This window comes from Sander lucioperca, chromosome 6, assembly GCF_008315115.2.
Source record: "Sander lucioperca isolate FBNREF2018 chromosome 6, SLUC_FBN_1.2, whole genome shotgun sequence".
In the NCBI taxonomy this organism is placed as follows: domain Eukaryota; kingdom Metazoa; phylum Chordata; class Actinopteri; order Perciformes; family Percidae; genus Sander; species Sander lucioperca.
This window is the reverse complement of record NC_050178.1, coordinates 1224366-1245791: the sequence shown is the minus strand read 5'-3', so window position 1 is coordinate 1245791 and position 21426 is coordinate 1224366. Positions and strand designations below refer to the sequence as shown.

Below are 21426 nucleotides of genomic sequence, written 5' to 3'. Positions count from 1 at the left end.
TGTTTAAAATGACTAGACCGATGTTATATATATTGTTAAGTTGTGTACCTACATTATCCCAAATGTTTCCAATAATGTTCACACCCAGATTAATCATTTAATACAATGGTACATTAAATAAAATATTATATGTCGCCTGTTGAGGGCGTCATAATTGTGCATGTGTCAGCATTGTGCTCGTCTGCCTGAAGCTGCCATGATTTGACTTTTTATCCAGTTTTAAGCAACATTTTTACAATACACTTTTTAGATCTTGGTAGATTTTAACTCTATATTTTAACCGGATGAAGGATTTTAGTGATTGGATCTTAAATTATCAGAGAAACAAGCTGAGCAAACATTAGTGGTAAAGTTGTGATCATTGCAAACTATCTTTGAACTGCTCTAAAAGGAAAGTTTCTGTTAATTAGTTTCTAAGAAAAAGTTTGACAAAAGAGCAAACAAGTCAGACATGTGAGGAACAATGTTCTTATGGATTACTAGTTGATAAAGAGCGGGTCCACAGAGTATTTCTTTATGTTTCTAAACATCCTTATTAACGTCAGTGAACTTAATTACCTGTTCTCCATTGAGAAGGCCGCAACTTGTTTTTAGTTTACTAAAAAAGCCATTTAAAGTAACTCATCTTAAATATCACCGCTAATAAAGTGGCCTCTGGCGCCTTCTAATTGCAGTTTCTTTTAATGACAGTGATGAGAAAGTCTCTCAGAAGACATATCTAATAAATCCCTTTTGATGCTGTGTGTGTGTGTGTGTGTGTGTGTGTGTGTGTGTGTGCGCGCACTGCGTACACAACAAGCTGCCCCAGTGTGCGTGACCTTTACTGATAATGAGGGCTGATGAGGCAGTTGCTCATTCTGTGTCCTGCAGCATGACTCACTCGCTGAATACACAGAGGATTATTGAAAATGTCAGGAGGTCCCAGAAGTCTTTTCTGTGGAAAGCGCAACCAAGACTTGCTTAGAGTAAGTTTACCGCAATACCGGAGGAAGTGTAGAGCGGGGCTGCTAAACAGAAGAAGTCACAAGTTTTGTTTAACCGGAAAAAGTTCCTCACTGAGAGGTTTCAAAACAAGATATTATTCCGTAGGCATAATCTCCCTGTAACACAACATTTTATACAGTTCTTCAAGAATAAAATGGGAATGAATAACAATAATAATAAAGTAAAGCTGTGCAGACACACAGTGCATCTTCGTTGAATCTAATTCGAACTACAGGTTTTAATCTGCCTTTCTGCTTAATGGCCATAACCTGCGACTTTAAACTTCTTAAACTGAACATATCAATTGACTAGAGGACGTGACCGGGTAGGAAGATCACAGTGAACGTGAGCAACCCATGATCGATTTTTGTCCATTCATAATTCCAATAAAGTTTCTTTAAACAAGACGCCCCCGTCCTGAACAATGTTGACAAAAAAAGAGATTAAGGCAGCGACACTTTGTGCAATTCTACTCTGAGTGGGAAGTAAAAAACACAAATACGGGGATGCAGATGTTTGAAAGATGAATGAGACAATATGGTTTGTTCTACAGCAGAGTACGTTTCATATCACAGCACAGTCTAAGTTAGATTATAGTTTTAGTCACAAAAAGTAAAATACTACTTGATGTTTTCACAGCAGCCATGAAGGAAATCAGAACCCGGAACTGGTTGATCCACAGACAGCTGACCATTTCTCAGTTTAGCTCTAATGGCAACAATCATTTTATCTTTAATTGCGGCAATTACCTTGCAAAGTAATCTACCAGAATTGTGTGCTGCAGGTATCTGATTTCTTGAAACAATGCGCTGCTGGATTGCATCTGCACAGTGACCCCTGCTGCCCCAGGGCAGTTTAATCAACACAGTCACACTCCCAGCGTGTCAAAAACTGACGCTTGGTCAGGTACGTTTGGCTTTAGTTACTGATGCAAAAAGTCTCCTTTAGTGTCTAATTCAGATGCAGGGGGCTTTCAACTAATGCCAATGTAATCCCATCAGCGGCAATATTCAATGCTCTGGGTACCCTTTTGGCGTCATTTTTCTGATGTACAGTATGTCATTAGTTTTTCTGATATTTGATCATCACCTGATGATGGCACCAAAGTCAGAGAATCACAAAAATGATTACATTTTCTCATGATAGGATATTGAATGGATGTTACCAACGTGGTGGACCGTCCAACAGACCAACCACACAGTAAACCAGCCAAAAATACATGCAGGCTAGTTGAATTGGCTAACTCAGACCAAATATTTGAATTAATGTTAGGGCTGCACGATATTTTGTTTCATCGTCCACATCACGATGTGTGCATGTGCGATAGTCACATCGCAGCACGTTGCGATATTGACGCTAAAACGTTTTTGTTGGTTGATAGAAAAGTAAACTTTCTCCGTTCTCCTTTTACATGATTGTTACCGGCTGAGCCTTCCCCTTTAAAGTGCCCATATTATGAAAAAATCACTTTTTCTGGGATTTGGGGTGTTATTTTGTGTCTCTGGTGCTTCCACACACATACAAACTTTGAAAAAAATCCATCCATGCTGTTTAGAGTGAGATACGGTTTCTGAATGTGTCCTGCCTTCAGTCTCTGGGTGAGCTGTTCAAAATCGGCACGGCTTGTGATGTCACAAGCCGAAACGAGCAGGCTAACCGCAACCATTAGCTCGTAGCATTAGCATGCTAACGCTATGGCTAACGCTAGCATGCTAACGCTAGCATGCTACCTCGTTCTCAATAGCAAAGCACTACTACAACACACACAAGTTCACCATAATCTACAAAAGAACTACGTACATGTGCACCCTCATTTAGAAGTCTCCCAGCTAATCCTGCCTTGTAACTGACCGAAGTTGTAGAAACAGCCTTTCTTTTACTGTCTATGGAGCTAGCTAGCTGACATGATCTACATCTGAGCTACTGGGCATGTGCAGTGCAATCAAAGATAGTACAGAAGAAGAAGAAGAAGAAAAGAGGTCTCACTCTGTAGCTAAAACAGAGACCAGCTGAAAAGAGGATCTGCAGCAGTGAGAGAGAGCGGTGCAGTACAACACAAATATGGTGTTTTTTGAAAATTAAACCATGTAAACTTATTCTGGTACAACCTTAAAATACAATTATGAACCTGAAAATGAGCATAATATGGCTGCTTTAAGACACGTAGCCATGTGATGTAACGTTAGTCCGACGGGGTTTGTTATGGGAAGTGAGGCTCTCCGTGTGTAGAAAAGTACCGTAAGCGGCAGGTGCCACTGACACAGTGATGCACATGTTTTTCCACGGGTAGTGAAGCTACAGTAGTGCTAACGTCAACGCCATTTTTCACTACAGAAAGCTGCTACCAGCCAGCCTAAAGCTAATATAGGTTGCCTAAAGAAACAAGGCGTTTGTCCCAACTAACGTTACGGTTCGGAGCCGCGATGCTGGAAACGTAACACTAATCTACAACAGCAGTCTGTGTCTGATATAACCTAATTTACACTGATTTAAGTGCTTTTGGAATCACAGTTTGTTGCTAGTGTGTGACATGCAGGCTCTGCATGCACAGCAAACCACCAATCACAATCAATGTTGATCAATGTATGAAACAACCAAAGCCAGCCCCGCTAGTTGAACACAACCTGAAATTTAGAGGAAGAGACTTCCATGCATTATTAATATTATTCACTTTAGCCTGGATTGATAGTATTATATTAATACAATGGTGTCAGGTCAGTCAAGCAGTGTTTTTTTTCCTAATTTCCCTCTCCAAAATCACTTCAGAAGAGTAGTCACAGCGCTTACTTGCTTTAGTTGTTTGTAAAGCATTAAAGTTCAACAAAGACTGGTTCACATAAGAACATTTCCTTTTTCATTTTTATTTTCTATGTAGATGCACTCCCCTACAAAATCACCCCAGTAGTTGAGAATGATTTAGTATTTCTAAATAGGCCTACTTATGTCATCTTGTAAAAGTATATTGCAATATATATCGCAGGAAAAGAAAATATATTGCAATATATATCGCAGGAAAAGAAAATATCGCAATGTCAGTTTGTTCCAATATCGTACAGGCCTAATTAATGTTTTTACATAGAAGAAATATTGTGGATTTCCTCCTCATTTGTATAACTTAAATATATTTTAGTACACTGAGATTTATACTTGCTATGGAAAAACTCAGGAGCAGCTATACTTCTGGACACATGAAGGTTCGGGAGACTTTGATGACTGAGGCCGTATTTACCCTGCCTGCGTTGGCAGTCAGACAGTCACACAGGTCTTTCCATTCATTTTTAGTGGGGGTTTCGCAAAACAACAAGATTTGGGTGACATCAATACAAATACTCTTTACCCTTACTTTCTGTCGACTTTCAAAAGGAGTCCCGAGACACAACATTCCCTTATTCATGCAGCAGCCTAGACACTCTCAATCTCTAGAGACACACATACATTTATACTTGAACACAGGACAGGTTTGGTAGTTACAGTATGGCCCGATAGATGTTCGGTAACACTTTACTTGAGGGTATCTACATAAGAGTGACATGACACTGTCATGAACACATAACACTGTCATGACACATGAACCCTAACCCTAACCATAACTTGTCATGACAAAAACCGAATGACACTCAAAGAAGCGTTATGGCATAAATGTTTATGACTTGTTTATAATGTTTATGACATGTGCATGACAGTGTCATGTCACTCGTATGTAGATACCTTCAAGTAAAGTTTAACCAGATGTTCTTGTCCCATGACATGTGACCTAGGAATGACCAGATGTTATTTAAGTTTTTCCCCTTCCCCGTCTCATCCTTACCACAACATGGTGTTTCTGGAAATGCCACTATTTTTTGCAAGATTGTACATTTACTAATTTACATTCATTCTCCTAAAAACAAGTACACACACAAACACGCACATATACTAGATATCTAAATATGCATACGCACACCCCTGAATCCTCTGATGATTGCCAACCAAACTACATATAAAGTCTTAGCTTTAGGAACATTGTTGGTGTCCTGGTCTAATTGCGTTGACTGAGGTAAGTACCGTGGAGTCATTTGGCTTAAAATATGTCACAGTAGAAATGATTGGAGGTTGAAAAAAAGTATTGAAACATGTTTAACTGTTTATCAGTTCATTCATGTTTCTTTGAACATTTCTGTACTTTTTTCTGTGTTCTGACACAACTGATACATAAATTGTATAACCATGTTGGAGTTTGGTTGGTTGGTTCCGTATTGTCCATGTCTACAAAATTAAATGAAAGCAAATGTAAGATATGCTTGCACAGGCCTATTGCTTGTTTGTGGTTTATTTTTATTTTTATTGGTAAAATGTTTAATGTCATTCTTTTTTTCTGTTTCAGGACAGTTTATACTTGTGTTCTCTATATATGTTCTCTCGTCCGTATAGATTGCCAAAACACAAGTCTGAATGAAGCAATAAGTAGATATAAATTGGGTCAAAAGCTCAAAATAAACAATTTGACAAAACATGACACACTAATTTTACATAAATTAGTTTATAGTAAAAAGAATGACTGCATCTGCTGCTTAAAGGACCTTCAATGACACAACTATGATTTTTAAATATTTAAAAGACTGATCACCAAATAAATGTTTGAGTTATACCAAATGCAGATGCTTTAAATTACTAGTATTTTTCAATTCCGAATCAGCTTGTTTTATGAGTTTGAAAAGGTGAAAACAGTGAAAACTAAATGAAATAATACATTTATTTTCATCTTTCAAGTTGACGCCCTGATGCTAAGCCTGAGGTGAGTGACTCTTTTTCTTACTGTTAATAAGAAATTATTGTTCACACCCGAAATTTTCAACAGTTGCCTCAGATGTTTTGGTAGTGCAAATATTAAGGGTGGTTTTAAATTTGAAAATCTATAATTAATATAGATAGAAACACTGTCGATGAGTGAGATAAATGACAGAACTGTGGAAATCGTCACGATCCAGTTTAAATAGTGTATATCTCAGATTCAATGCATCATAAAGTAATGAGAATTGATGCTTTAATGGAATATAATGATTTACACAAGAGTGTGTTGTACAACTTTCTCTGCATATTTAAATGATTGACTATTAATAGTATTTTTCAAAATGTGTAGTGCTTCTTTATTTAATAGAAATACATTCAACAAAAACGTTTTGAATGTTTCCTCAGTATAACAATAAATATTGTTATGAAAATAATGAGTACATACACTACCATTCCAAAGTTTGGACTCAGCTGTTGCATTGACATTTTTCTTCTTTCCTTCAATAATAACTCTTTCAACAGTGATAAAGAGTATAAATCAGACACCAAATAAATTATTTCCATTTGAAATAGTTTCGGCCCAAAAAGAAGAAGAATGAAATGATTCAAAATTCCATTAAGAGGATGTCCCCACAGTGTTGCATGATGGGAGAAAAGCGTAAGAGTTTTTCTGTGGGCCCTCTGCACTCTACTCAGTGGTTAGATTGAAGAGGTTTAAATTGTGATTTGTCAGTCCATTAACAGGGATGTTATTTTTTTAAGTACCGGTGCGTAACTATGATGTACATCCATCCCTTCATGCATGCGCACGGTTAAATTGTGGCTCCTTTGAAAGGTTATGTAACCACTGTTCCTACGGTGGCATATTTACATACATTACTCAACTATAGCTACAAAATGAAAGGTTATTTTTGCTGCCCTGTCATCTTTACTAGTTAGTTATGGACTAAGAAAAATGACTCAATTAAATGGCTGCTCAAAAACTACCGCTGGTAGAACGTTTAAGGTGGAATGTTTTCTTGCATGTTACTCAATGCATGAGTTGACGTCGTGAATCAACACAACTATCACACTATGTGATATCACCTATGCCACACTATGACAACTTTGACCATTACTTGTTTTTATTGTCTCTCTTGCATGACACACGCTTAAGTGATGATTGGATCCTCAAGCACTTTAAAAAATATGAATTTCAACCGGATTATTATTATTATGCGAACTGAGAATATTTTATTTCCACACCCTTCATACCAAATAACATCTATCTGTACCCAACCAAGCTTTTGTGGCAAGAGTTTCCGAACCTTTGGACTGAAACTCTTTTTGGGGAATTTGGATTTAAGGACCGCAAAATGACATTGTCTTATATTTGGGTCTATACTGCAATTCCTTGAACTCCATAATAATATTTTCTCCTTTACAAGATCTTCAGCGTTCGAGAGATGAACGTGTCATCTGCCAATGTGACTGTGGTTATAGAGTATCGAGACTCCTTTACCAAAGCTGTGACCAAGAATGTGATTGTCGTGGTTCTTTGCATCTCCATCAACTACATCAACGCAGGCCTCATCCAAACTTTTCGTAACCACCAGGTCTGATATTCCTTTAAATAAATGAAAACAGAAATGAAAGATTTCCTGAAGAATTATGTTAGACCAAGTGTTTTTGGGCCAGATCCCAGTCTATTTACAAACAAAGGTAAATATGGTGCAAAATGCGAGAGCTTGTAGACCTGATGTGAGTCCTTGTAGAATACGATGTGAGAACTTGCAGAAAAAAAACCTGAACTTGTATGTTAAAATTTGCATTTGCAACATTTACTCATTTTTCTTTTTTTAACTTGTCCATTTTCCATCAGAACCATTACAACCTCTAGAATCTGTCACTGCAACTTCACATATGTGCTCTCTCGCATCACAAAGTGGTAAATCTGCGCGCCTCGAATTTTGCAACACTTCTTGCGATACATTTGGTGCAAAACTAGTTTGTACCTGTAGCCGTAGGCTGTGGATCTCTCAGCGAGCAGAGCGGGGAGAGCAGGATTTCTATCGCCTGATGAGGGACAACTCTGTCAGACTCATTTAGTGTAGCATGGAAGCTTTGTGGAATTAGTAAGCTAGCGTTATTTAACTAGCCAGTCAGCTTTCCTCACAAACAATCGCTGAGTAGGGTTGGGCACAGAAACCCCGTGCTAATATGGCACAGGTTCCTAAATGACTGGTATCTACCGGACCAAATAGCAACGCGGATTTCCTTGCCTCATTTCGGTCACACTGAAATCCCTGCGCTGCCCTCTGGTGCTCCAAAACTGACGTTACAGGAAACTCAAGCATCGCTGCATGTGACGCTAGTTAACCCTACACTTGGCAGCAGGGAACGTTAGCCTAACGTTAGCTAGTAACTGGCTAAATCATGGTTAAAATGCTGACAGCTAAACAGTTTAACGTGTGGCTGTATTTCACTGGAAAGGATTCCAACACCAGGACGTACAACAGTCTGCAGCTAAAGACATAGAGGAGACTGGCTGCACCTTGAGACTCTATGGACAACTGCCAGAGTCGGAAATAAGAAACAACCCTGACAGGACCTAATGGAGATGCATTCAATTGCATCTCATAAATTAATGGTGCATTCAAGTGCACCTCAAGAAACTCAAGCTGTTGATGTAAAGCACTCTTCTGCCACCTAGTTGTTCTTCTTTTTGTTGTTTAGCAGAAATTCTATGACCATATGGCCCTAGCAATAAAGAAATCATCCTTAAATGTTAATAATATCAGTTCAGAGACCGTTCCATCATCATCATTTCAGCACCGGTATCGGGGAAAAAAAACAAACAATACCCAACCCTTATCTCTACGTTCTCTCTAAGTTTTATTGTCTCGTGATAAATATTTTCATAGTGTCCAACTAATTTATGCTGGATTTAAAAGTATTCATTGATAAATTATTTCACAACAGATTGTCAGAAATGGAACAAACAATAAATTAACGTAAGCTGATATTTGCTAATTTAATGTATAATGCTTTTCTACATTTACTGTAGATTAAAAACATTCACTGCCCTCCTGTGTGCACTTTTTTTCATTGCCCAGATCTTCTACATGAATCCACGCTACATCCTTTTTATTCACCTGGTGGTCAACGACATGCTCCAAGTGACGCTGACTGTCATGCTGTTCATCATCAGCTACACCCTCTACAAAATAAATGTCTCCGTTTGTGGCACTTTCATCTTGCTTGCTCTTTTCGCCACTGAAAACACCCCTCTGAACCTGGCTTGCATGGCGGTGGAGTGCTACATCGCCATCTGCGTCCCCCTTCGCCACGTGCAAATCTGTACTGTCAAGAGAACTTTAATGCTAATTGGTTTAATCTGGGCGACAAGCATGTTTTCTGTTCTTCCTGATCTGTTCATCACTTTGGCCACAGAGCCACTGGACTTCTTTCATTCCCAAGTCTTCTGCCTCAGGGAAACTGTCTTTTGTAATCCCTACATTATCAGGAAGAGGGACATTACCTATATAGTGTATCTAATTATAGTTTGGTTTGTTATCTTTTTCACTTACTTCAACATCCTGTTCACTGCTAAAACAGCTAGCAAAGATGCCAAAAAGGCCAGAAACACAATCCTCCTCCATGGGTTTCAGGTGCTGCTGTGTATGGCAACATATGCAGATCCCCTGTTAAGATCTGCTTTGCTGCAATGGTTCCCTAAGAACTATGCAGACTCCTTGTTTGCTTGTTATATTATCATACAGATCCTACCACGATCCATTAGTCCAATCATCTATGGCGTACGGGACAAGACTTTCAGGAAGTACCTGAAAAGGTATCTGTTGTGTAAAATGAGCCACCAGTAAGAATCACTTCATGGAGTATAATTTCAAAAACATTTAAAACCTTTACATGGAGTCGGATGCTCAAACAATGATTTCTTCAGACTTTACTCTGTTCCAGTTAGAAACTACTATGTTTGGTCAAAATTGAGTTACTGAGCCTTAAAACCCTCCCGTTTGGACTACTGTAATGGAGTCCTGTCTGGAGTCCCCAGCAAAACCCTAGACAGGCTCCAGTATGTCCAAAAATCTGCCACCAGGGTCTTCACCCACACCAAGACGTATGCAGCACATCACCCCAACCCTCATCCACTTTCACTGGCTCCCAATTAAGTCCTGCATCACATATAAAATCCTCCTTCTCACCTACAAATCGCTCCATGCCCTGGCCCCACACCCACAGTACCTCTCCGACCTCCTCCATCCATACACCCCACCCCGAAACCTGCGGTCCTCAGACGCTGGCCTGCTCTCCATTCCCCACACCAGACTCTGCACCTTTGGAGACAGAGCCTTCAGTGTTGCAGCCCCATTCCTCTGGAACACCCCCCCGCAGATATCTGAAATGCTACATCCCTTTTTAAAAAACTCCTGAAACACCACCTGTTTACCACGGCCTACAACCTCCCTTAGTATAGCCACTGTAATTCTGTAAAGTGTCCTTGGATTTCATGAAAAGCGCTTTATAAATAAAAGTTATTATTATTATTATTATTATTATTATTATTATTATTATTATTAAAATTGTTCCTTTTTTCTTTAGAAATTATGAAATCATGGAAAATCAGTTGTTTAACTAACGGTGTTCAGGCTGGGTATCTAACCTCAACACTTTTTGGAACCGAATATCATATCTACTGATGCATTAGATGGCATTGAATGCTTGTTCATGTTCTTTTTTCCTTGACTTTTTCCCCCTTAATCGTATCCCCAATAATTCAAACAGATTCCCATTTAAGTCATCATTTTACACCAAGGCCTGGTTGTGGTATTTGTCACTTTTGTTTTTTCCACCCACTCCTAGAAAACCTTTTATCTTTGCAATGAAAGGTTTCTGTAAAAAAAACTGTTCATATCAATTTAAAGTAACTGAAATTGTATTGTCGTTCTGCACCAAAACATTTCAAACAATACCCGGAACTATTTAAATATTAAAACCCTGAAATAACACTTTCATTTGACCTGCAGGGTGAATTCTGTATGAATTCATGAAATAAATTTTGTATACTTCAATCACATCTTGTCCCTTTATGTGTGGAATGTTAAACATGTGATTGTCCATGGAAACCGACGCTTTTAAGTTTATTTATTTTTATATTTATGATTGTGTCGATGCAGATTTGCAACATTCTGAAAATTCACATTTGTATTTCAAGAAAGCAACAACATTCATACACCTACTACTCTCATGTATGCATAAACATGTTAACTGAAATTACATTGAAAATTATATAATGAGGACACTTCTTAATATATACATTATCATATTTTAATTGTATGATTTTAAATGAATTAAATTCAATTACAAGAGAAATATATTGATTTTCAGTTTTTAAGTTGATGAATAAGTGAATACTTTTTCCTTGCATCATTATTGTTATTGAGTGGCTTTATGTAGGACTATGCATAATTTTCTTTTAACTCATAACACTTCTTCTGAATATCCAGCGAAAAAGTAACTTAACCTACAAAGGGCCTATTTTGGAACTCAAAATAATGATTCACAATACACTTTGATGATGTTGAGAGTTTATTCCCTACCATTTTAAAGCTTAGGAAGAGCACCCAAGCAGTTTTGGGTACCACCTAAGCCAAATGAATGTACAATCAATGTGAGCATAAAAACTTAAAGTGCTCATATTGTGCTCATTTTCAGGTTCATAATTGTGTTTAGAGGTTGTACCAGGAGAGGTTTACATAGTTTCATTTTCAAAAAATACCATTTTTTGTAACCTTATTTTTCACCCTGTGTGTTGAGCTCTCTGTTTTAGCTACGGAGTGAGGTATCACACTTCTGTTCCATCTTTGTTGGCAGTCGCACATGCGCAGGAGCTAGGTAAGGACTACTAGCCAGTCAGAAGCAGAGTATGAGGGCGTGCCACGCTAGCAACTAGGTGAGCATTATAATGTGTGTTACAAAGTGACCATGTTTGTCTCTAAAGTAAAGGCTGGACTACAGTAGAGCTGTTTGGAGCAGTTTGTGAACAGTGTTTTCTGTTGGAGATGGTAAGTCCCTTTGGGGTGGACTTAGGGCTTTTTCACTGTGTAAACCTATAACGTGCACGAAAAAGATATATAACACAATAAAGGAAAGGAAAAAGCCAAAAAGCATAATATGAGTACTTTAATGACTTTTTTCTGATCTAATGATAGTAGTTGTTCTCCAGCAGAGCTCTTTGGCATGTTTTTAAGCTTTTTGAGAGTTATTTATTTATTATCTGCTCTAGGTTTTCCAACTTTTTAGACACAGATATGGTAACAATAACGGTGCAAAATTATGTACAATTGCATTTTTTATTGAAAAACCTTTTTCCCACCCCCCCTGAAAAAAGAATCCTAGGGAAAACACTGATATGTGCTATCATATATATATATATATATATATATATATATATATATATATATATATATATATATATATATATATATATATATATCATGGCCATACAGGCTAATGTACTGTACTTAATGGAGACACGCCAGGTGAACAGTTATAGTAAAATCTGTCTAATAACGTAATTACAATTGCCACATTGATATGCAAATTGGGCATTAACTAATTAAAATGCACAAATATGCATACATTTGACAAGGCACTGCAGGTGAACAGGATAAACAAAACAACTAAAACATATCCGCACAGCACTTGCCCAGTTAATGAGTTAATAGTCTTTCCCCCTTAAACGTTAGGTTTAAATACGTAGATTAATTTAGAAGAAATGTACAGATTCAGAATAAAACAAATACCATCTAAATGTTTTTTCATTAGTGGTGCAGTGTTTTTCCTGTAAAATTAACAAAATATCCGCAACAGCCTTTTTCAGGTTAGATTTTTGTTGAGATTTTTTATGGCCATTTGCAAAATAAACACAACTATGTCCCTCTCCTTGGTGCAGTCATTTATTCTAAATATAAACAGAAAACATGCACATTGTGGCAGAGTTCCCTTTGGTGTTTGTGATCAACCTGGTGAATCTAAAAAGCCTGTATGAACTGATTATTTTGTTGAGTATTTATTATATATTAAACAATTGCATAAGGGGAATAAGATAAATTAGTAAGGTAGTCAGAGTTGTGTTAATACATTTAACGTTTTGTTTAAATTTCAAATAAATAATTATTTATTAACTATTAGGCCTTTTTTTTTCTTTGAGCCCCTGCCACCCAAAATGTCTGTGCACGTCGCTGCCTAGTGGAAACACTGATGTCCTCTCATTTTCTTTTACACAAATGCACCATTCTGAATTCATTCTGAACTTACTGAACTACCGGTAACTAACTAAAAATGTCAGATATGTTATATTAGTCTACCTCTTTTGGTCAAAGTGTCTCGGATTCTAAGTAAGTCTACCACAAACAGGTCTTAAAATCAGTGTTGTCTTATAGGGTCATTGTCTGTAATTTGTATAGTCTATAATGATTGTAAACTAAAGAATATTTGTTTTCTTTTCAGTTCAAGAGATGAACGCGTCATCTGCCAATGTAACTGTGGTTTTACAGTATCGAGACTCCCTCACTAAAGCTGTGATCAAGAATGTGATCGTTGTGGTTCTCGGGATCTCCATCAACTACATCAATGCAGGCCTCATTCACACCTTCTGCAAACACCAGGTCTGATATTAATTTGACATGCAGGCACTAAAAATGAATTTAGAGAAGAAGTTATCAGCTTTGCATCGGATTCATGTTAGCAGATTTCTTGGTATTGTGGGAATATTTTGCTTATTTGGACATATCCATCGTGTCATTTTCAGTTAACATGGAAGTTGTTGTAGTGGTTGCTAACAAAAGTTAACTCAATGTTTTTCATCACTATAGGAGAACATTTAGAGTTTTTATTTCAGCGAATCACAGAACCTGAACAACTGCTTCAATTTCATTGACGCTTGGCAAATTTTCTGTGGCCATTTTACTGTCTACTTTTCCACTGATGTATCTAGGTAGCTATTAAGTGACAGGGAGATGACATCTCTAAAAGATTGCTTGATTACTTGTCCAACTAGTTGTCAATGGGAGCAACACTCGATCTTTATGAATCACTGCACCAATTCCGGTTCCTGTGTGTTAGTCTCGCATGGACAGAACTATTTTCACAGCACTGTGGAGTAATGTCTGGCCACATCACAGATAGATTCTGGGATAGGAGAAAAGAACGCTCTGGGTTGTTTTTTTTTAACCAATCACAATCATGCTCTGATCCGTGGTCTGTACGGATCGACACTCGGAATGCATGTTATCCGCGGATTATAGAGATAGATAGATACTTTATTCATCCCGAGGGAAATTTTAGGCATCCAGTAGCTTAGACAACCATAACACAACAAACACACAAACACACATACAGTATATCTCACATACATAAAAGTCACTCACAGAAATTTAAAGAGTTAACAATTTGTGAAGTGATTACAAAGGTCTGGTATGGACTGACCATGTGATACAATGGCCCTGATAAGGCGCTATGGTAGAGTGTGTGCAATGATGGTAGTGCAAAAATGAACACTGCAGGGATTGAACAGTGCAATAGCTTATTATTAGATATTATGACTATGAGAAGACAAGAATGTAAACATAATAGAATTAATTGCAAAGTTTAACCATAATAATAGTGTGAAATACATTTTTACTGTCGCTGTTACTTAATGTAGGTTGATAAATCTCTATGGAGAGTAGCCATGAAAAGATACAGGCAACGCAATTTTCTGTTCATGTGAACAGCACATGTTAAAATCCGGTGCCTAAACGACCGGTAACGTTATCTACTGGACAAAATGGCAATGCAGATTTTGGTGCCACTTAAGTGTCTGCGCTGCTCTCTGGTGCCCCGAAACAGACGTTGGAGGCAACAGAAGCATCACTGCATGTCACGCTAGTTAACACTAATGTCACGCTTGATTAAACACGGTTAAAATGCTGCCAGCTAAACGGTGTAAAAGTGCAACAGGTTCTCACACTCATCTCGTAAAATATGGACGCTTGGTCAGGTGCCTTTGTCGTTGTTATTGACGCTAAAAGTCTCCTTTAGCGCTTTAAGTAAACGCGCTTGGTCGGGGCTATTGCCGTCCCTTTAGCGCTTTAAGTAAACGCGCTTGGTCGGGACTATTGCCGTCCGTTTAGCGCTTTAAGTAAACGTGCTTTGTCGGGACTATTGCCGTCCCTTTTGACGCAGTTATGTTAAGGAAAAGGTTGTGGGTGGGCTTACGGTTCTGTGACACGCGGGAAGAACGGGATGGTTGGGTTTAGGAAAGGGTCGTTGGTGGGTGTACGGTTCCGTGACACTCGGGAAGAACGGGATGGTTGGGTTTAGGAAAGGGTCGTAGGTGGGCGTACAGTTCTGTGACACGCGGGAGGAAAGAAAAAAGCGACTATCTAAAAGCTTTTTCTCCAATTTTTTTTCCGAGTTTATCTGCATACATACAGTACGTAGATAAACAATCTGGTCGTAGACATCATCTCTCAACTCTTCTTGTGACTCAAGTTGCTGACTGTAATGTAAAAAATGACGGGCGCATGGAAGAGAAAGTCTTTGCCTGGATATATGCTGGATAAACTGGAACCCCAGAAATATTGGCCCTTGCCAACTTGTTATCACACTGATATCAGATGAGTTCTGAGATTTGGTAGCTGTCGAATGTAAATTATTTACAACTGGCTAATAGAGTGGTAAGAATTCCACATTTAAATTTTGAGCATGTCCCTGTTTTATACTTAAAGGGTTCAAACCTTTTCTCCCTTCCTTTGTGCTTTTCTTCCCACCTTCTAGCTCTTCTACATGAATCCTCGATATGTACTTTTCATTCACCTGGTTGTCAATGACATGGTCCAAATGACATTAACCGTCATCCTGTTTGTCATCAGCTACATCATACGCCAAATAAATGTCCCCATCTGTTGTATCCTCATCCTGTTTGCTCTTTCCACCACTGAAAACACCCCTCTGAACCTGGCTTGCATGGCGGTGGAGTGCTACATCGCCATCTGCGTCCCCCTTCGCCACGGGCAAATCTGTACCGTCAACAGAACTTTAATGCTAATTGGTTCAATCTGGGCGACAAGCATGTTTTCTGCTCTTGCTGATCTGTTCATCACTTTGGCCACAGAGCCACTGGACTTTTTCTATTCCCAAGTCTTCTGCCAAACACAAACTGTCTTCCCAAATCCAATTATCATCAAGAAGAGAGAAATCACATATGCAGTGTTTCTAGTTTGGATCACTATCTTTTACACTTACTTCAACATCCTTTTCACTGCACAAACAGCTAGCAAAGATGCTAAAAAGGCCAGAAAAACAATCATTCTCCATGGGTTTCAGTTGCTGCTGTGTATGACAACATATGTAGCCCCCCAGTTATCAACTGTTCTGCTGCAATGGTTCCCTAAAAATTACACAGACTCCCTATTTTCTGTTCATCTTATTGTACAGGTCCTGCCACGAGCCATTAGTCCTATCATCTATGACGTACGAGACAATACTTTCAGGAAGTACCTGAAAAGATATCTGTTGTGTAAAATGAGCCCACAGTAGGTATCAATTCATGTGATATAATATGGATGGCCTCTTAAAAACATTCAAAAGCTTTAAATGAAGTCAGATCCTAAAATTTGCCCAATTATTTAGTTGACTTTACTTTGATCACGTTTAAAACCATTGTTTGGTCATAATTTAGTTATTGAGATTTAATTTATTTTTTTTGATTGGTTTATGAAATTATAGACAGTTGTTAAACTAATGGTATGTTAAAATTAGGGCTGGGTATTAAATCTCAATACTTGTTAGGTACCGAATATCATATTTAATGATACAGTAGGTGGCATTGAATACTTGTTCATGTTCCTAACCTTTTTTTGTACATTACTTTTTTAATTATTCTTATTACGTATACAAAAAGATTCTGGTTTGAATCCTAATTTTACTTAAGTAGGCCAGTTTGGAATGTGTTTTTCAATACACATTTTATATTTTTCTCTGACTTCTAGAAAACTGTTTAAAATCTTTTCAATGAAATAAGAAATTAAAGGTGTCTTTAGAAAAACATGTTCATATACCTCAAAGCAACTCAGATTGTATTGTCATTTGGCATTTTAAAAACACACGCCCACTACTCATGTATGAATGTACATCTAAACATGCATATGCACGCCTGGGAATTTGAGGACATTCGCCACCAAGCCATATATAAAGTTCAACATTTCCTGGAGTCATATTGTTGGCGTCCTGGTCTACATGCATTAACTAAGGTAAGTACCACCTGCTGTGAACTGATGACAGATTTTGAACTGTGTTCTGACTGGAATAATATTTTATCACTGTGGTATACAGAATACAAAGATGCACGCTTGTAGTGTATTTTTCACTTGTTATGATTATAAATATGATTTTTCAATGTTTTTTTTCTTGTTGACCTTTAATATATATAGTTCCTTGATTTCCAGGACAGTTTTAAATCAGTTTAATGTAAGAAATGTATTCCAACCTGAAACATGGACAGTTTAAGACACATGGCTCTTCAGCTAATCTTACAGACAATATACTAATAACAAAGGAAGTAATGCTTTTGACGGTGCCGTTTAAAGAACCATATCTTGTTTTGTAATTTGTACTCAGCTTTAGCATAAGTTTTATGAAAGTTTGGAAAGTATACAGACTGTGAAATTACATTGAAACACACCTGTTGATATTTTCATTACATTTTAATTGTATGATTGTAAATGCATTTAATTCAATTAGATTTTTAGTTTTGAAGTTGGTGAAAGAGTGAAGACTGCTTTCTTGTGTCATCTTTAAATGGCTTTATGCATGAATATCCATTAAAATGTTTAATTCACAACGCCAGTTCTAAATGTCCTACAGTGTCTATCATTGTCTATCTACCTTAAGCTGTAATGAAGCTCTTAATGTTTCTGGTAATAAAAGATGTAAGCCTATTGTCCAAGCTTCTAAAATTAGATTATGAAGGACAAATTAATGACTAGAAAACCACATTTTAAGAACGAGACATAAATGACATTATAGATTTATAACCCTTCCTGTCTGTCTGTCTTTACTGTTGATGGAAATATAATATGTTGATAAAGAAGGTGGTTCAAAACACCAATCAATCAGTTAGTTCTGATACGCTTTATTATTTTACAAATGACTGAGAAATATGAGTGGGTTGCCTGTACGTTAACATGTTTACTGTATGTCGCGCATATATTGTAACTACATTTTAAAATGATATTCACATAGATCTATTTCATGTTTTTGATTTAGTATGAAGGGCTTTTCACACGGGGAGCGATTGATGCGCCTCGTAATTCATTTTTAATGAGAGGCGAGCGGGCAGGTGGGAGGGGGGTGCCGGCAGTTTGACAGGCGATGCAACAAGTGGGCGCAATCTCGTGAAACAGGGACGTCACTAGGATTTAGGCTACAGACTGCGGGTGCTTAGCCCGCAGCGTATTTGTAACTTGCGTTTGCAAAATCTTTGCACTCACATATTTTGTTACTGTATTAGAGATACACTTATGCCAACAACCAGTCAAGAAACCAAGCTGTTAACAAGTAAAAAGTGACAGACATATCCTCTTCTTCCATTTCTACTCTTTTCAACAAACGTTACTGTAATGTTAGCTTTTAGACACATCAAAGCTGCATGGGGGAATTTATTTAGGCCAGACTTTGCTCCTGATGAGTTCTTCTGTAGGCAATTACATAAATGATATCTGTCTGCTCATGTAAATGTGTGATAAAGTAATAGCATAATATATCTAATTCCTCTCTCTATGAGATAAGTTGTTCAAATAATGCTATTTAATTACACTAATTACTGTAACTGCGCTGTGGATTGGTTCAATCAGAATGTAATTTCGCTGTGTAGTTTGGCTTGCATACAGTATAACCCAAGAGCAAGAATTTTAACGCCTACATTTAGGCAACATCTAGATATTTATTTAATTTAGCACAGCCAATGAATGCAGAAGATAGGTTGGTCAGAATATAGCTAGCATATGTAATAAATATAATGAAATAGCCAAAAAATGCTTAGTGTTAGAAGAAAACAAACACCCCACATTTCCTTAGACCTATAGACCACTACTGACCTCAATCACGCCAGCTCCCTCAGAATCAACTGCCCTGCCAATCTCCTGCTTTTCTTTCTCTCTGCTAAAATATCTTTGAAAATCCATCTGCTCAATGAACTGAAGGATACACCAGTACAATAGCATTAACAGGGACCCTGTGACATTTAATTTTCAGTGACAACAACATTCTATGGGGACTGATATTGTTTTAGAATACTATAGAGATAGGCTATATTATTGGCAATGAATAAAGAGCTGTGGATAGCTTGCTAGGTTAACTATTTCTTTATTTCGCTCGTTCACTCTAGCTAGACCAGGGGTTGGCAACCTTTTTGATATGAAGTGCCCTTTTCAAAATTTCTTGTTGTGTGCCATGTCAACATTAAGTTTAATTATGACATCACATAAAAAATGTATATGCAGGGAATCTGTAATTTTATTCCATAGCAACATTTGATAACATTTATTTCCCATAATCAGGACATTGTAATTATTATTGTGTATTATTATTATGATTACGGAAACATGGTTGTAGTATGCAGCGTCCTGATTGGTGGAAAATGCTTGCAGAAAGAAACGGCTGTTGTCAGGTAAAAATGTTACTGTCAAAGAGGTTAAGTTTTTACATTTTTTTCCAAATTTCAAGATTCCTGGCAAACTAAGGGCCGTTTTACAGTTGCCGCAGCCAAGCTTGCACGCGCCAATGTGACGTCAAAATGACGTAGATCTCGCTGGCGCGCGAGGATTTTGAGTGCACGACCAGAGGAAGGATGAACGAGCTCATGCCAGGACTCTCAGAGTGACTGCAAGTCTCTCTTGTAAACTAACTGGGTTAAGATGAGTTCTTTTATGGTGAATGAAAGGCTTGATCCGACGAAGTAGGTCATCGCATCAAATCGAAGCATTGACGTCAATGCTGCTGCCAGTTCTGCCGTTGTTTACCTTTTTCTTCTTCTTCTAGTCCGTAGAAATAGCAAAGTCGGTAGCCTTTCCTCATTAGCGCCACCTCTGTTCAGGAGAATACGTGCGAGTATAAACAGTTACGGTGCTCCCATGACGTCACACTGTCACTCGACAGGTCGGCTGCGGCGAGTATACCCCACGTTTAAGATAAACAGACTACAAACCAACAGCTTTTGTTTTAGCTTGTTTGTAAAAATTTGCTATTTGCAGAGTAGAACTATGTTTGCGTAAAACAGTGCGGTGGACAAGAGTGTACTGAGCAGACAGAGCAGATTGAAATATCGATTTCTACATGTTTATGCCTGTCTATACAGGTGAGGCATGGCTTTTTTACTCACAAAGGTTTTATTGTAGCCTACTTACAGTAACGAGACTAGCGTTAGTTCATCTGCCCCAGCGGCAAATGGTAATCCTCTTTGTATTGTTCCCAGTCAGAGATATGTTGATCCGACAGCAAAACTTCTCTGGTACAGATATCCGGCAGGTGAAGATGCAAGTTCCGTAATCATGCCAGCTTTTTCCGTAGCTCTGCAAACTTTGTCAATTTGTCACCCACAGTGTTAAAGTCTTCAGCTCAATCAGCTGCATTTCCACATTCTGTATATCCAGCCAGTCCATCAGACATAAATCCTGCTCATTTCCATCAAAGCTATTGGGTTGAAGCAATGTGATAGCTTGCTTTGGTAGCATGATTACTGGCCGTGGCGAAGACTGCCGCATCCTTGAAATGTTTTCTCATGTTTGGTCTCAAAATGGCGTTTAACACTCAATGTTCAGCAAACAACATTTTCAAGACAAAGTGTACACAGCACAGTCCTTGTGAAACACAAACCCCCACTCTTCTGTTCATGAGGGCTGGAATGCCCAAACATTAACTTTAGCTTTCTTAGCCAGCTAACCAGCATACCGCTATGAGCCCAGCAGCGTTACTAGTAGCCTACTAGCCAATCAGAGCAGAGACAGAGTAGGGTGGGTCTTTGCTGCATGTCGATGGCGTGGGGATACAAGTCAATCAAACTACCGTAAATAACAGGTCGCGCAACTGTGAACGTTGTAATTTGGCATGCGGATGAGAGAGTGCTTCAGCATTTCAACCAATGATTTCAACACATCAATAACTCTTTTGCACACATATTGCCAGCGTGATATTGGTTAAGGTGCTGCTTGCCCAAGGTGGCACGCGTGCCTAAGGTTGCCGACCCCTGAGCTAGACTATTGTTTTCCATAGTAAATCAAAATATCCCCTTTCCTTTACCTCAAGAAAACATAGCTAAAAGGTAATCAGGTCATTAAAAACACACTCACAATTTCCCTTTGTATCACTCACTACGTGTAATCAAACTTCCTTCACCATCATCTGCGTGTGTATCGGTGTGTGTGTGTGTGTGTGTGTGTGTGTGCATAATCTTGATAGCACAACGACTCTTTCTCTTCTGTCTAACTTCCGACTTTTCGGGTAATTTGTAGCTGGATATATATCATTTGTAAATATGAACAGGGATACAGTTAGTGATAATGAGATGCTTGATACAGTTGCAGAATCTTTCATTCTCTACTTTGTTTTAACGCCGCTTGGCTCTCTTCA

At 38.1% G+C, this 21426-nt stretch overlaps 2 protein-coding genes across 2 annotated transcripts; both read left to right on the top strand.

Annotated features, from left to right (window-relative positions):
• The first annotated feature begins 7199 nt into the window (after positions 1–7199).
• LOC116050293 (odorant receptor 131-2-like) lies at positions 7200–9617 on the top strand. The gene is made up of 2 exons (XM_031300275.1): positions 7200–7349; positions 8850–9617. Exons 1-2 carry the CDS (start codon positions 7200–7202, stop codon positions 9615–9617), a joined length of 918 nt encoding a protein of 305 aa, XP_031156135.1.
• A 3657-nt stretch (positions 9618–13274) lies between these two features.
• LOC116050295 (odorant receptor 131-2-like) lies at positions 13275–16338 on the top strand. The gene is made up of 2 exons (XM_031300277.1): positions 13275–13424; positions 15577–16338. The coding sequence occupies exons 1-2, from the start codon at positions 13275–13277 to the stop codon at positions 16336–16338; spliced, it is 912 nt and encodes a 303-aa protein (XP_031156137.1).
• Positions 16339–21426: the final 5088 nt, after the last annotated feature.

Coding starts and splice junctions, on each gene's coding strand:
- LOC116050293 (XM_031300275.1), top strand. CDS start 7,200: ATGAACGTGTCATCTGCCAATGTGACTGTGGTTATAGAGTATCGAGAC. Junction 7,350..8,849: donor AAACTTTTCGTAACCACCAG/GTCTGATATTCC, acceptor TTCATTGCCCAG/ATCTTCTACATGAATCCACG.
- LOC116050295 (XM_031300277.1), top strand. CDS start 13,275: ATGAACGCGTCATCTGCCAATGTAACTGTGGTTTTACAGTATCGAGAC. Junction 13,425..15,576: donor ACACCTTCTGCAAACACCAG/GTCTGATATTAA, acceptor CCCACCTTCTAG/CTCTTCTACATGAATCCTCG.